Here is a 13,884-nt window from a genome sequence, read left to right on the forward strand (position 1 = left end):
CCTGGGAGACACACCAAACATGTGGAAGAAGGTGCTCTGATCAAATGAAACCAAAATTGAACTTTTTGGCAACAATGCCAAACAATATACTTGGCTTAAAGGAAACACAGCTCATCACCCTGAACACACCATCCCCACTGTCAAACATGGTGGTGGCAGCATCATGGTTTGGGCCTGCTTTTCTTCAGCAGGGACAGGGAAGATGGTTGAAATTGATGGGAAGATGGATGGGGCCAAATACAGGACCATTCTTGAAGAAAACCTGTTGTAGTCTGCAAAAGACCTGAGACTGGGATGGAGATTTGTCTTTTAACAAGACAATGATCCCAAACATAAAGCAAAATCTAGAATGGAATGGTTCACAAATAATCCAGGTGTTAGAATGGCCAAGTCAAAGTCCTCAATCCAATCGAGAATCTGTGGAAAGAGCTGAAAACTGCTGTTCACAAACGATCTCCATCAAACCTCACTGAGCTCGAGCTGCTTGCCAAGGAAGAATGGGCAAGAATTTCAGTCTCTCGATGAAAAAACTGTTAGAGACATACCCAAAGCAACTTGCAGCTGTAATCGCAGCAAAAGGTGGGGAAACAAAGTATTAAGTTAAAGGGGCCTAATAATATTGCACGCCCCACTTTTCAGTTTTTGAATTTCCACAAAAATTAAAAATAACCAATAAATTTGGTTCAACTTCACAATTGAGTTTCACTTGTTGTTGATTCTTCACCAAAAAATTACATTTGGTATCTTTATGTTTGAAGCATGATATGTGGGAAAAGGTTGAAAAGTTCCAGGGGGCCGAATACTTTCGCAAGGCACTGTATTTAATAATTTTTGGATCATTGATTTTTTTATGGGATTATTTTTTGTCGGCTCCTCTAATTGTTGCAGCTCCACTGCTTCTGGAACAGTTTTTCTTTTTCTTCTGTGCTTCTCAGGTAACCAACTCTGCATTTACCACAGAACCTCTCTTTTTCTGAGGCCGTGTTTTGATCAACCAGCAACAGAGGCAAAAAAGCAAATTTGTCCATCGAACTTCCGTAATACACACCCAGCAGGTTGAGAGTAAAATTTGCATCTTTATTTTGAGGGGTATAGAATTGGAATGGATAGATGCAGAAGAAAAAGAAAAAACGATCCAGAATAACTGGAACAGAAGCAATTTGAGGAAGTACTTGTTCGAGTTTTAAAATCTAGTGGACGGTCCCCTTGAAAGCGTACTTGTGAGCGAATTATTTCTGCCTTAACAACATATTCCAATGATCAGTGTGGTTACATTTTGTGCGCATGGATACATATATATTTGTTTACAAACCTTAAATATACTTATAATAAGCTTAACAGGAGTTGATAATTACCTCTCCCTGATGTGAAGAGGTCCATAAATTGTCCAATATTCATTTTAAAATTAAATGAATAAAATCTTCGGTAGAAGTGATAATAAGACACAAGGCAATCTTTTGCGTTTCGACACACATAGACAATCTGGAAGTAATTAGAATATCTTAAGTGTGCTAGACTCACAATTACATGGTTAATCATCATTTACCAATTACCTTACAAGTACAACACAGAGTAGTTTGCATATCTTTCATGTATTTTTAAGTTAGTGTTCATTATCCCCTCTACAGCAGCAACAAATGCTGCTAAGCAACGAGTCTTAGTGGGGTTATCTTGTGAAAAAATAGTGCTATTACTAAAATTAATCATCTGTCAATGTTAATGTCCTTGATTGGGACATTTGAATTGTGAGAGATGTGCAGCTTCCTATTTAGGCGACATTCACACATTCAGTATTTGGTCAGTATTTTACCTGTTTCTGTAAGCCAACACCAGGAGTTGAACAATCAGAGGAAAAGTATACTAGAAACACATCACCAATTCTGTATATATCACCTACTCCTGGTTTTTGGCTTAGAAATATCAATGTAGAATACTGACCAAATAATGAACGTGTGAACGTGACCTAAATGAAATACCCAGATCTTCGAATTTACTCACACGTCAGTGTTAGCCACTTGTGTACTGTCAGTTTTTTCTCACTTGTTGCACACTGACTGCATAAAACAACCAGACATATCCTACTATAGTCCATTTTGCAGGCAGAACTTTCCTGTTCAAGTGACAAAGTCAGTGAAAAAACCCAAAAAATATAAAACAGCATATACAGCTGGGAAAATAAGTATTTGATACACTGGCGGTTTTGCAAGATTTCCCACCTACAAAGAATGGAGATGTCTGTAATTTTTATTGTAGATACACCACTGAGAAAGACGGAATCTAAAAATAAAATCAAGAAAATCACATTTTATTGTATGAAATAAGTAGAGCCGGAATTCTTGATGGTTGGAAGGTGATCACATACCTGGTTTTCTTTAAAAACTAAGGAGTGGCTCTGTAAGAAGCATTTCAAGGTCCTAGAGTGACCTAGCCAGTCTCCAGACCTGCACCCAATGGAAAATCTTTGGAGGTAGCTGAAACTCAATGCTGCCCAGCGACAGCCCCGAAATCTGAAAGATCTGGAGAAGATCTGTATGGAGGAGTGGGCCAAAATCTCTGTTGCAGTATGTGCAAACTTGATCAAGAACTAAAGGAAATGTCTCAACTCTGTAATTACAAACAAAGGTTTCTGTACTAAATATTAAGTTCTGTTTTTCTATTGTATCAAATACTTATTTTTCCCACTGTATAGCAGGGTCTCAGAAAACATTATATTCCCATTATTAAGTGGGACTACTAGACTGGTATAGTATTTTCACTATATGAAAGGGCTGAATAACGTTTACACTTGGGGTATATACATAAGAGAATTGTCGAGGTAGGCCTCATATACATCCTGAAAAAATATGTATTATGTCATCATACACACCCTGGAAAATTAACAACAAGGAACAGATCATGACCCTGTACATATAGTGGAGGAGGAGGACACAAAAAATTAGAAAATCAATTACCATAAACCCTTGTTTGGGTGGAAAGTGGTGCATGGGAATATCACCAGAAGAAAGGGAACATTTTAGATCACTTTATATTCCGCTGTTGTCATACAGTGAGGTTGAGAAGTCTGGGCCAATCGAGGACTTGTTCATTTTGATAAAGTCAGCCTGTCAGCATTTTCAGTTGACAGGCAGATGCACCTATCAGTTAATATGCCTCATGCAGCACTAAAAACTCACTCAGACAAAACTCTAGCGGCAGGGTAGGCAAGCACCTCCAAGGAGTAGAGGGACAGTTCATGACACGCGTCCAGCTTAGATACTCAATAGTTGTATTTCACAGAGGAATCATGGATGATGCTGGCATGGTCGGCTAAGTACTCCTTCTCCATCTTCAAAAACGTTTCCCTTCTTGTCAGAGTATCCAGCACATCAGGGCCTGGGCGATAGGAGGGTCTAATGAAACTATCCCAGACTATTTATAGAGCTCCCCTGCCTCTGATGGACATGTTGTGTATCACCCTCATCTCTACTTCTTGTTTGTCCAAAGAACTCTGACCTCTGCAGACAATGACACGCCTGCAGGGCAGTGGGGTACTCGATACCGGGTCTGGTCGCAAGGGGGATGTCACGGTGGCTGTGACCCGGTCCGTGGCCCTGGGCATCAACTTTAAAGGGGGTTAAATGTTCAACGTTTGTCGTGACACCACCTGTGGAGTTTGGTCAATAAGGGGACATATGCTGCATTAGAGGGGTCCCCTGGGGGATGTTTCGGCAGCCCAGATGTTACACTTCCCACAAGTGAAGCGGGGTCCCCAGGGGTCCTATGGTGTGTGGCGTAAATGGTAAGGCCGGTGAATAAATGGAGGAGACAAGTTATAAGTATTTACCTGGTTTACTTGTGGGTGACAGGCCACAGTCCAGGGTACCAGGTATGAGATATAGTGATGTGGCTGGCTCAGAGGCAAGTGAGAGTTCTCCTGTAATAGTAGAGGTCTGTGAGCCTTTCCAACTGGCGCCTTTCAAGGTGAGGTCCCTGCTGCCATAGCTTCCTACAGGGTCCTCCAGTTTCCCCCTGTCCTGGGACAGGTACCTGCATGATGGGCAGCTTGAGCCTTTTTAAAGGAACCCTAACATGCCTCGGGCTCCTCAGGTGCTGCTGCATCTCAGGCGTGGTGCGGGCAGGTAACGTGTAGTGCCGTGCCCTCCAGTTCTGCTCTGTGTCCTAGAGTCCCACAAAAGCCTCAGGCTCCTGTTTCCCGGTTACTGCGCTTCAGCTCTGAGGGTGCCATGCCACAGTTCCCCTCTGAGCTCTGTTCCTCTCCTGTGCTCCTTTCCTTCTGGCTACTCCACATACAACAACCCTTCAGGTTCTCTCACTCCTTCCAGAGGCTGCAGCTCCCTCATGGCTGCCAGGCCTCTCTGTCTGCACTGCGTCTCTCCTAGACGTCTGCTCTGCTTGGTCTCCTAGGACCAACTCCCTAGCTCCTCGTCCAGGTCAGGATACATAAACCCTAGGGAAGCTCCCCTGAATCCAGGTCCTGAGCTCCCCATCCTGGCCTGGATTCAGAATGTGTTGCATGTGTGTGCCTTACCTGATGAAGAGAACTCCTTTGTCTCTGAGCATGACATCACCTTCCCTGAAGGAAAAGCAACATCACTGCAGCAACCGGTCACCTGAGGGGCTGCAATAGCATAGCTAGATGCAGGGCCGGCTCCAGGTTTTCATGGGCCCTTGGGCGACAGAACCTCAGTGGGCCCCCTTGTGGAGCAAATCATGTGGCGACAGTAAAACAGCAGGGACCACAGAGACCCAAATATTTTATTTAGAAAAAAACTATGTAAACTTTATAAAAACACTAGTGCAAAATAGAGAAAGTGCAATATATCAGGGAAACTTTTGATAAATTTGCTTCTCTGTAAGTTGTAAACTTCTAAACAAATTTAAACAATTTATGCCTTTTGCTAGATCTTTAACAGTAGTTACTTTTCTTAGGTGCTCCTTTAAACCTTTCTTCCCCATCTATTCCCTACCTACAAAAACTCCCCACTCTGTGTGCACCTGCAGTGTGGACCACTGACCCCAATATTTAATCAATTGTGTCATTGCTAGGATTACTCCCACCCCCCAAAATCCCACAGAAAGTAGTAATGCCCCTACTGTGCAACGACATGTATGGGCCTTTGAAGGATATAAATATATAAATACAATTGTAAATGCATTAATTTAAAAAAACCCACAATACTAAGTGCTATTTACATGAACTCTGTATTTACTGTCAGTGTACATGTAACACAGTGATCACTGGTGACATTATACACAGGAGCTCTGTATATAGTGTCAGTGTACAGGTAATACAGGGATCACCAGTGACATTATACACAGGAGCTCTGTAAAAAGTGCCAGTGTACAGGTAATACAGTGATCACCACTGCCAGTGACATTATATACAGGAGCTCTGTATATAGTATACAGTGTATAGTGTCAGTGCACAGGTAATACACTGACTCACCAGTGACGTCTCTAGCTGAAGTCCTTCATCTTTGCTTTTCTCATTCATGCAGCACAGACCGCCATCGCTTCTTCCAGCCAGGACTCGCCTCTGCATAAAAAAAACACAGTTATCTAGAGCACATTCCCCACTTTTTCCCTTTCTTCTACACTACACATCTGAATACAGAGGTCCACCCACAATCAATATATAATTGGTTATTATGCAACCTCATAGATTGCAAGCTTACGAGTCCCCCATCATGTGCAGTCCCCCTTACCTCCCACTTCATGTGCAGTCCTCCTTACCCCCACTTCATCATGTTCAGCCCAACTCCCCCACTTCATCATGTGCAGCCCAACTCCTCCTTCATCATGTGCAGTCCTCCTTACCCCCACTTCATCATGTTCAGCCCAACTCCCCCACTTCATCATGTGCAGCCCAACTCCCCCACTTCATCATGTGCAGCCCAACTCCTCCTTCATCATGTGCAGTCCTCCTTAACCCCCAAATTCCATCATGTGCAGCCTCCTTTAACCCCCCAAATTCCGTCATGTGCAGCCTCCTTTAATCCCCCCAAATTCCACCATGTGCATCCTCCTTTAACCCCCAAAATTCCATCATGTGCAGCCTCCTTTAACCCCCCAAATTCCGTCATGTACAGCCTCCTTTAACCCCCCAAATTCCATCATGTGCAGCCTCCTTTAATCCCCCCAAATTCCACCATGTGCATTCTCCTTTAACCCCCAAAATTCCATCATGTGCAGCCTCCTTTAACCCCCCAAATTCCTTCATGTGCAGCCTCCTTTAACCCCCCAAATTCCAACATGTGCAGCCTCCTTTAACCCCCCAAATTCCGTCATGTGAAGCCTCCTTTAACCCCCCAAAATTCTGTCATGTGCAGCCTCCTTTAACCCCCCCAAGTTCCATCATGTGCTGCCTCCTTTAATCCCCCCAAACTCCATCATGTGCAGCCTCCTTTAACACCCCCAAATTCCATCATGTGCAGCCTCCTTTAACCCCCCAAATTCCATCATGTGCAGCCTCCTTTAATCCCCCCAAATTCCACCATGTGCATCCTCCTTTAACCCCCAAAATTCCATCATGTGCAGCCTCCTTTAACCCCCCAAATTCCGTCATGTGCAGCCTCCTTTAACCCCCCAAATTCCAACATGTGCAGCCTCCTTTAACCCCCCAAATTCCGTCATGTGAAGCCTCCTTTAACCCCCCAAAATTCCGTCATGTGCAGCCTCCTTTAACCCCCCCAAGTTCCATCATGTGCTGCCTCCTTTAATCCCCCCAAACTCCATCATGTGCAGCCTCCTTTAACACCCCCAAATTCCATCATGTGCAGCCTCCTTTAACCCCCCAAATTCCATCATGTGCAGCCTCCTTTAACCCCCCAAATTCCGTCATGTGCAGCCTCCTTTAACCCCCCCAAGTTCCATCGTGTGCAGCCTCCTTTAATCCCCCCAAACTCCATCATGTGCAGCCTCCTTTAACCCCCCAAATTCCATCATGTGCAGCCTTCTTTATCCCCCCAAATTCCATCATGTGCAGCCACCTTTAACCCCCCAAATTCCGTCATGTGCAGCCTCCTTTAACCCCCCAAATTCCATCATGTGCAGCCTCCTTTAACCCCCAAAACTCCATCATGTGCAGCCTCCTTTCACCCCTCCCCACTTCTTCATTTGCAGTTACCCACCATTTAATTTAAAAAAAAAAAAAAAAAAAAGGTTTTTTTATACTTACATCACCACTCGCTCCCTTGCAGCGCCTCTCCGCTAGCGTCCTGGCCGGGACATGTCGGCACGTGCGCGATGACGTCATCGCGCACGCCCGACACCTGACCCGGAAGCATAGAGAGATATCATGGAGCCTGGAGGGAGCAGGAGCTGTGCAGCCGTCAAGCTGACAGCCGCGCACAAAGCTCCCGGACCCGGCGCGGACGTGTGCGCCGACTGTGACTGCTGCCGGCCGCTTCACAGTGCAGCGCACACGGCCGCGCACAATTTGATGCAGCTTTGCACACAATTTGCAGCTTTACAGCCACCACCAGGCGGCCGGCCCTGATCAGCTGCAGGGGGAGCGGCCCGGGGGGCATTTGCATCTTTGCAACCCGGCCCAGTCCGCCCCTGCTAGGGGGGCCCCCAGAAGTCAGGGGGCCCCGGCATCTGCCCGACCCTGCCGTCCGCTGACGCCGGCCCTGGCTAGATGTTTGTTTTTTTTACTACTTGTTCAACTAGGACCTTCTGGTATTGCACCAATTTACTAGCCCTCTCTGCTGCAGGAAGGAAAGATGGATAGTTTTCCTTGTAGCTTGGGTCAAAAAGGGTGAACAACCAGCGCTGGCCAAAATGCGTGTATAACACGAATGTCATGGGAAAGGCAGTAGTACATAAAGTCAGTAATCTGTGCAAAACTCCCAACAATCAAGACTTCTCTGACCAGAGGTGTATCTAGGGTTTCTGACACCCGGGGCAAGATTTCATTTTGGCGCCCCCCCAGCACACATGCGATTTGCACACTTTGCCATGTACCCATGAGCTCCTCTCCCTAATGCTCTCAATGTTCATTAAATACCCCCATCTCCACTCCAAATCTCCCCACACACATTAAATCCCCCATCCCCACTCCAATTCTCCCCACACAATAAATCCCCCCATTCCCCATACAGCCCCTCATCACCCCATCTCCTCATCTCCACAGCACCTCATCAACCCCATCTCCCCCTCAGCCTCTCATCAACCCCACACAGCCCCTCCTCATCCCCCCATTCCCCACACAGCCCCTCATCATCCCCCCATTCCCCACACAGCTCCTCATCACTTCCCCATTCCCCACACAGGCCCCCATCTTCCCCCAATTTTAGGCCATGCCTCTGACCACACCCATTTCACAACTAGTCACGCCCCAACCACACCCATTTAGGACTGCTGATCACAATGATTCAAAAACAATAATTATAAACAAAAAAATATCGCCACACAGTGCTCCATACTGTATAATGGCCACACATGATGCTCCATACTCTATAATGGCCCCCCATGATGCTCCATACAATATAATGGCCACACATGATGCTCCATACTGTATAATGGCCACACATGATGCTCCATACTGTATAATGGCCAAACACAGTGCTCCATACTGTATAATGGCCCCAAATAATGCTGCGTACAGTGTACTGGCCCCACGTGATGCTCCATACAGTATTATGGGCCCACATTATGCTGCATACTGTATAATGGCCACACATGATGCTCCATACTGTATAATGGCCACACATGATGTTCCATACTTTATAATGGCCACACATGATGCTGCATACTGTATAATGGCTCCACATGATGCTCCATACTGTATAATGGCCACACATGATGCTACGTACAGTATACTGGCCCCACGTGATGGTCCATACAGTATAATGGGCTCACATGATGCTTTGTACAGTATAATGGCCACACATGGTTACCCCACCCCCATCATTGCCTTCTCCATCACTACACACACACCTTTCACCGCGCTCCCTCACAGCAGCCGGCAGCTTCCACTCCCGCGGCGCTGAATGATGTCATCCAGCTGCGCCGCTGACTGCTCACATCGCTGCAGCAGTGATACGCCACTGATAAAAGACCTCTCCGTGTCTCCTGTGCCAGTCAGTGTCAGAGCGAGGAGCAATATCTGCTCTGATCCGACACAGCTAGCATCCGCTCCGTACACCTCTTACACAAACGAATCCGCTCCATACACCTTGCACACATGGCTCCGCTCCATACACCTCGTGTACACACATGGCTCCACTCCGTACTCACATGGCTCTGCTCCGCACACCTCGTACACATGCAGCTCCGCTCTGTACACCTCGTACACACACGACTCCACCTACATACACCTCGTACACATACGACTCCACCTACATACACCTTTCACACGCTGCTCCGATCCGTACACCTCTTACACACACGGCTCCGCTCTGTACACCTCTTATACACGGCTCTGTACACCTCTTACACACATAACTCCGCTCTATACACCTTTCACACACTGCTCCAATCTGTGCACCTCTTACACACACGGCTCCGCTCCATACACCTCATACACACGGCTCCGCACACCTCTTACACACATGACTCCGCTCCATACACCTTTCACACGCTGCTCCGATCCATACACCTCGTACACACACAGCTCTGCTACATCCACACTGTAAACACCTCCTGACCTCACACATACGCTTACCCTCGTCCAGCGCCATAACAACCAGCAGACAGTGTCAGGCTTAGCTTAATGTCAGGCTTTACAAGGCTGCAGCACGAGACTCAATTGCATGTGGATTATTAGTGAGGCTGCCAGTGGGGAAAAACAGCAAGCCACATTAATTAGCCCTCTCCCAGGGAGCTGCAGCTGCTTCTGCTCCTCCTCCTCCTCCAGCATTCACTGGACTGTGACATTGACTACTGATGATAGTCTCTCTGCAATCACAGCACTGAGCAGCCAAGGCCAGTTACAGAGGAGGAAGTCTGTGACGAGTCTCCATCCCACCCTGCTCAGCCCCACTCATTCTACATAGGATTACTGGGGCATTAGCTTCACTGTTGCTTACACTAGCACCCGTTTGGCAGGTAAGCTGTTACTAACAACAGTTGCGTACCTCAAATGCCCCCTCTCTCTCCCTCTCTGTCTCTGAGCTGTACTGCACTGCATACAGAAGGGGTGTGGCCTAACACAAGGGGGCATGTCGGCTGCTTCTCCTGCTGTCTGCGGGAAGCAGAGCGTCCCATGCGGGAGCGCGGGGTAAAGGCTCAAAACCGGGACAGTCCGGCAGAATGATGGACAGTTCGGAGCTATGCAATTGAATACTGGGAGCCGGCGCGCTGCAGCTTCTCTGTGCCGGCTGTCAGCTTGACAGTCAGCACAGAGAACAGCTGCATCCCAGTCCGGGGGGCAGCAGAATTCAGCTGCTGGGGGAAACACTGCGGACCGCCGCATTAGGCGGCCCGACTGCGCCCACCTGCCAGCTGTGCCCGGGGCACATGCGCCGGCTGCCCCCCCTAGATATGCCACTGTCCCTGTCCCTACTAGGAAGACGACTTTCCATTTCCTCCTCCTGCTCCTCCTCTTCAGGCCATCCATGTGAAATAGATAAGAAGCTGGTATTGGAATTACCCTCTGTAGCACAGGCAAACATTTCTTGTTTCTCCTCCTCAAAAAATATACTAGAAGGAAACAGCTTTACCAACACCAGTCAGTTCATAAATGCACAGGCAGCCACCCCCTCCATAATTTGGTAGGTCTGTGAGCGGCTGCTTTTATCAGTAGTTTGCACCTGTACTGGCCCTGCCATTATAATGGGGGTCTGCTGCATCCTGCTGATGCATTTGTGATTTGACTGGTGTTGGTAAGATTGCTTCCTTCTGGTATTTTTTTTCTGCAAAGTTGCTGTTTTTGAAATTAATGCTAGGAATCGCAAACATGAGTACCCTTGACGTGGGTTGCGAGTTTGCAAGCTTTTCTATTTTGGCCAAAATATCAACCAATACCTCATTTAATGTATTTATCATATGCTTTTTTTCATCTTTTATTGCACTTTTATCATTTTTTGCAGGATGCAGCTGTAGGGGGTGTGAAAATATTGTTGTTCCCTCTTCTCCCCAACCCCTTTAAGAATGCAAATAATGTATATAATTAATGTGTTCATACATGGTGGTACTGCTACACAAAGAGTGTTACAACCGTGTACAAGAGCATTGCTATACCTCATATACAGTTAGGTTCATACAGTGGGGCAAAAAAGTATTTAGTCAGTCAGCAATAGTGCAAGTTCCACCACTTAAAAAGATGAGAGGCGTCTGTAATTTACATCACAGGTAGACCTCAACTATGGGAGACAAACTGAGAAAAAAAAATCCAGAAAATCACATTGTCTGTTTTTTTATCATTTTATTTGCATATTATGGTGGAAAATAAGTATTTGGTCAGAAACAAAATTTCATCTCAATACTTTGTAATATATCCTTTGTTGGCAATGACAGAGGTCAAACATTTTCTGTAAGTCTTCACAAGGTTGCCACACCCTGTTGTTGGTATGTTGGCCCATTCCTCCATGCAGATCTCCTCTAGAGCAGTGATGTTTTTGGCTTTTCGCTTGGAAACACGGACTTTCAACTCCCTCCAAAGGTTTTCTATAGGGTTGAGATCTGGAGACTGGCTAGGCCACTCCAGGACCTTGAAATGCTTCTTACGAAGCCACTCCTTCGTTGCCCTGGCGGTGTGCTTTGGATCACAGTCATGTTGAAAGACCCAGCCACGTTTCATCTTCAATGCCCTTGCTGATGGAAGGAGGTTTGCACTCAAAATCTCACGATACATGGCCCCATTCTTTCTTTCATGTACCCGGATCAGTCGTCCTGGCCCCTTTGCAGAGAAACAGCCCCAAAGCATGATGTTTCCACCACCATGCTTTACAGTAGGTATGGTATTTGATGGATGCAACTCAGTATTCTTTTTCCTCCAAACACGACAAGTTGTGTTTCTACCAAACAGTTCCAGTTTGGTTTCATCAGACCATAGGACATTCTCCCAAAACTCCTCTGGATCATCCAAATGCTCTCTAGCAAACTTCAGACGGGCCCGGACATGTACTGGCTTAAGCAGTGGGACACGTCTGGCACTGCAGGATCTGAGTCCATGGTGGCGTAGTGTGTTACTTATGGTAGGCCTTGTTACATTGGTCCCAGCTCTCTGCAGTTCATTCACTAGGTCCCCCCGCGTGGTTCTGGGATTTTTGCTCACCGTTCTTGTGATCATTCTGACCCCACGGGGTGGGATTTTGCATGGAGCCCCAGATCGAGGGAGATTATCAGTGGTCTTGAATGTCTTCCATTTTCTAATTATTGCTCCCACTGTTGATTTCTTCACTCCAAGCTGGTTGGCTATTGCAGATTCAGTCTTCCCAGCCTGGTGCAGGGCTACAATTTTGTTTCTGGTGTCCTTTGACAGCTCTTTGGTCTTCACCATAGTGGAGTTTGGAGTCAGACTGTTTGAGGGTGTGCACAGGTGTCTTATTATACTGATAACAAGTTTGAACAGGTGCCATTACTACAGGTAATGAGTGGAGGAAAGAGGAGACTCTTAAAGAAGAAGTTACAGGTCTGTGAGAGCCAGAAATCTTGATTGTTTGTTTCTGACCAAATACTTATTTTCCACCATAATATGCAAATAAAATGATAAAAAAACAGACAATGTGATTTTCTGGATTTTTTTTTCTCAGTTTGTCTCCCATAGTTGAGGTCTACCTATGATGTAAATTACAGACGCCTCTCATGTTTTTAAGTGGTGGAACTTGCGCTATTGCTGACTGACTAAATACTTTTTTGCCCCACTGTATATATTTGGACAGAGACAACAATTTTCTAATTTTGGGTATAGACCTTACCACAATGAATTTTAAACAAAACAATTCAGATGCAGTTGAAGATCAGACTTTCAGCTTTCATTTGAGGGTATCCACATTAAAATGGGATGAAAGGTTTAGGCGTTTCAGCTCCTTAACATGTGCCACCCTGTTTTTAAAGGGACCAAAAGTAATTGGACAATTGGCTCCAAGGCTATTTCATGGATAGGTGTGGGCAATCCCTTCGTTATGTCATTCTCAATTAAGCAGATAAAAGGCCTGGAGTTGATTTGAGGTGTGGTGCTTGCATTTGGAAGGTTTTGCTGTGAAGTAAACATGCGGTCAAAGGAGCTCTCCATGCAGGTGAAACAAGCCATCTTTAAGCTGCGAAAACAGAAAAAACCCATCCGAGAAATTGCTACAATATTAGGAGTGGCAAAATCTACAGTTTGGTACATCCTGAGAAAGAAAGAAAGCACTGGTGAACTCATCAATGCAAAAAGACCTGGGCGCCCACGGAAGACAACCGTGGTGGATGATCGCAGAATAATCTCCATGGTGAAGAGAAACCTCTTCACAACAGCCAACCAAGTGACCAACACTCTCCAGGAGGTCGGCGTATCAATATCCAAATCTACCATAAAGGGAAGACTGCATGAAAGTAACTACAGAGGGTTCACTGCACGGTGCAAGCCACTCATAAGCATCAAGAAGAAAAAGGCTAAAAAACATCTAAAAAAGCCAGCACAGTTCTGGAAGAACATTCTGTGGACAGATGAAACCAAGATCAACCTCTACCAGAATGATGGAAAGAGAAAAGTCTGCCGAAGGCGTGGTACAGCTCATGATCTAAAGCATACCACATCATCTGTAAAACACGGCGGAGGCAGTGTGATGGCTTGGGCATGCATGGCTGCCAGAGGCACTGGGGCACTAGTGTTTATTGATGATGTGGCACAGGACAGAAGTAGCCGAATGAATTCTGAGGTATTCAGAGCCATACTGTGTGGTCAGATCCAGCCAAATGCAGACAAAACTGATTCTTCGTCATTTCATACTATAG

The 13,884-nt window shown here is 46.0% G+C and overlaps 1 protein-coding gene across 1 annotated transcript in view; it reads right to left on the bottom strand.

Annotated features, from left to right (window-relative positions):
* The window catches only part of LOC143807683 (amine sulfotransferase-like), a 269,962-nt gene that overhangs the window by 150,749 nt on the left and 105,329 nt on the right, over positions 1–13,884 (bottom strand). Inside the window, exon 3 of the mRNA XM_077289511.1 lies at positions 1,356–1,482. Coding sequence (XP_077145626.1) covers positions 1,356–1,482 — 127 coding nt within the window. The remainder of the gene's footprint in view (positions 1–1,355; positions 1,483–13,884) is intronic.

Source organism: Ranitomeya variabilis, chromosome 2 (assembly GCF_051348905.1).
Source record: "Ranitomeya variabilis isolate aRanVar5 chromosome 2, aRanVar5.hap1, whole genome shotgun sequence".
NCBI classification, from domain to species: domain Eukaryota; kingdom Metazoa; phylum Chordata; class Amphibia; order Anura; family Dendrobatidae; genus Ranitomeya; species Ranitomeya variabilis.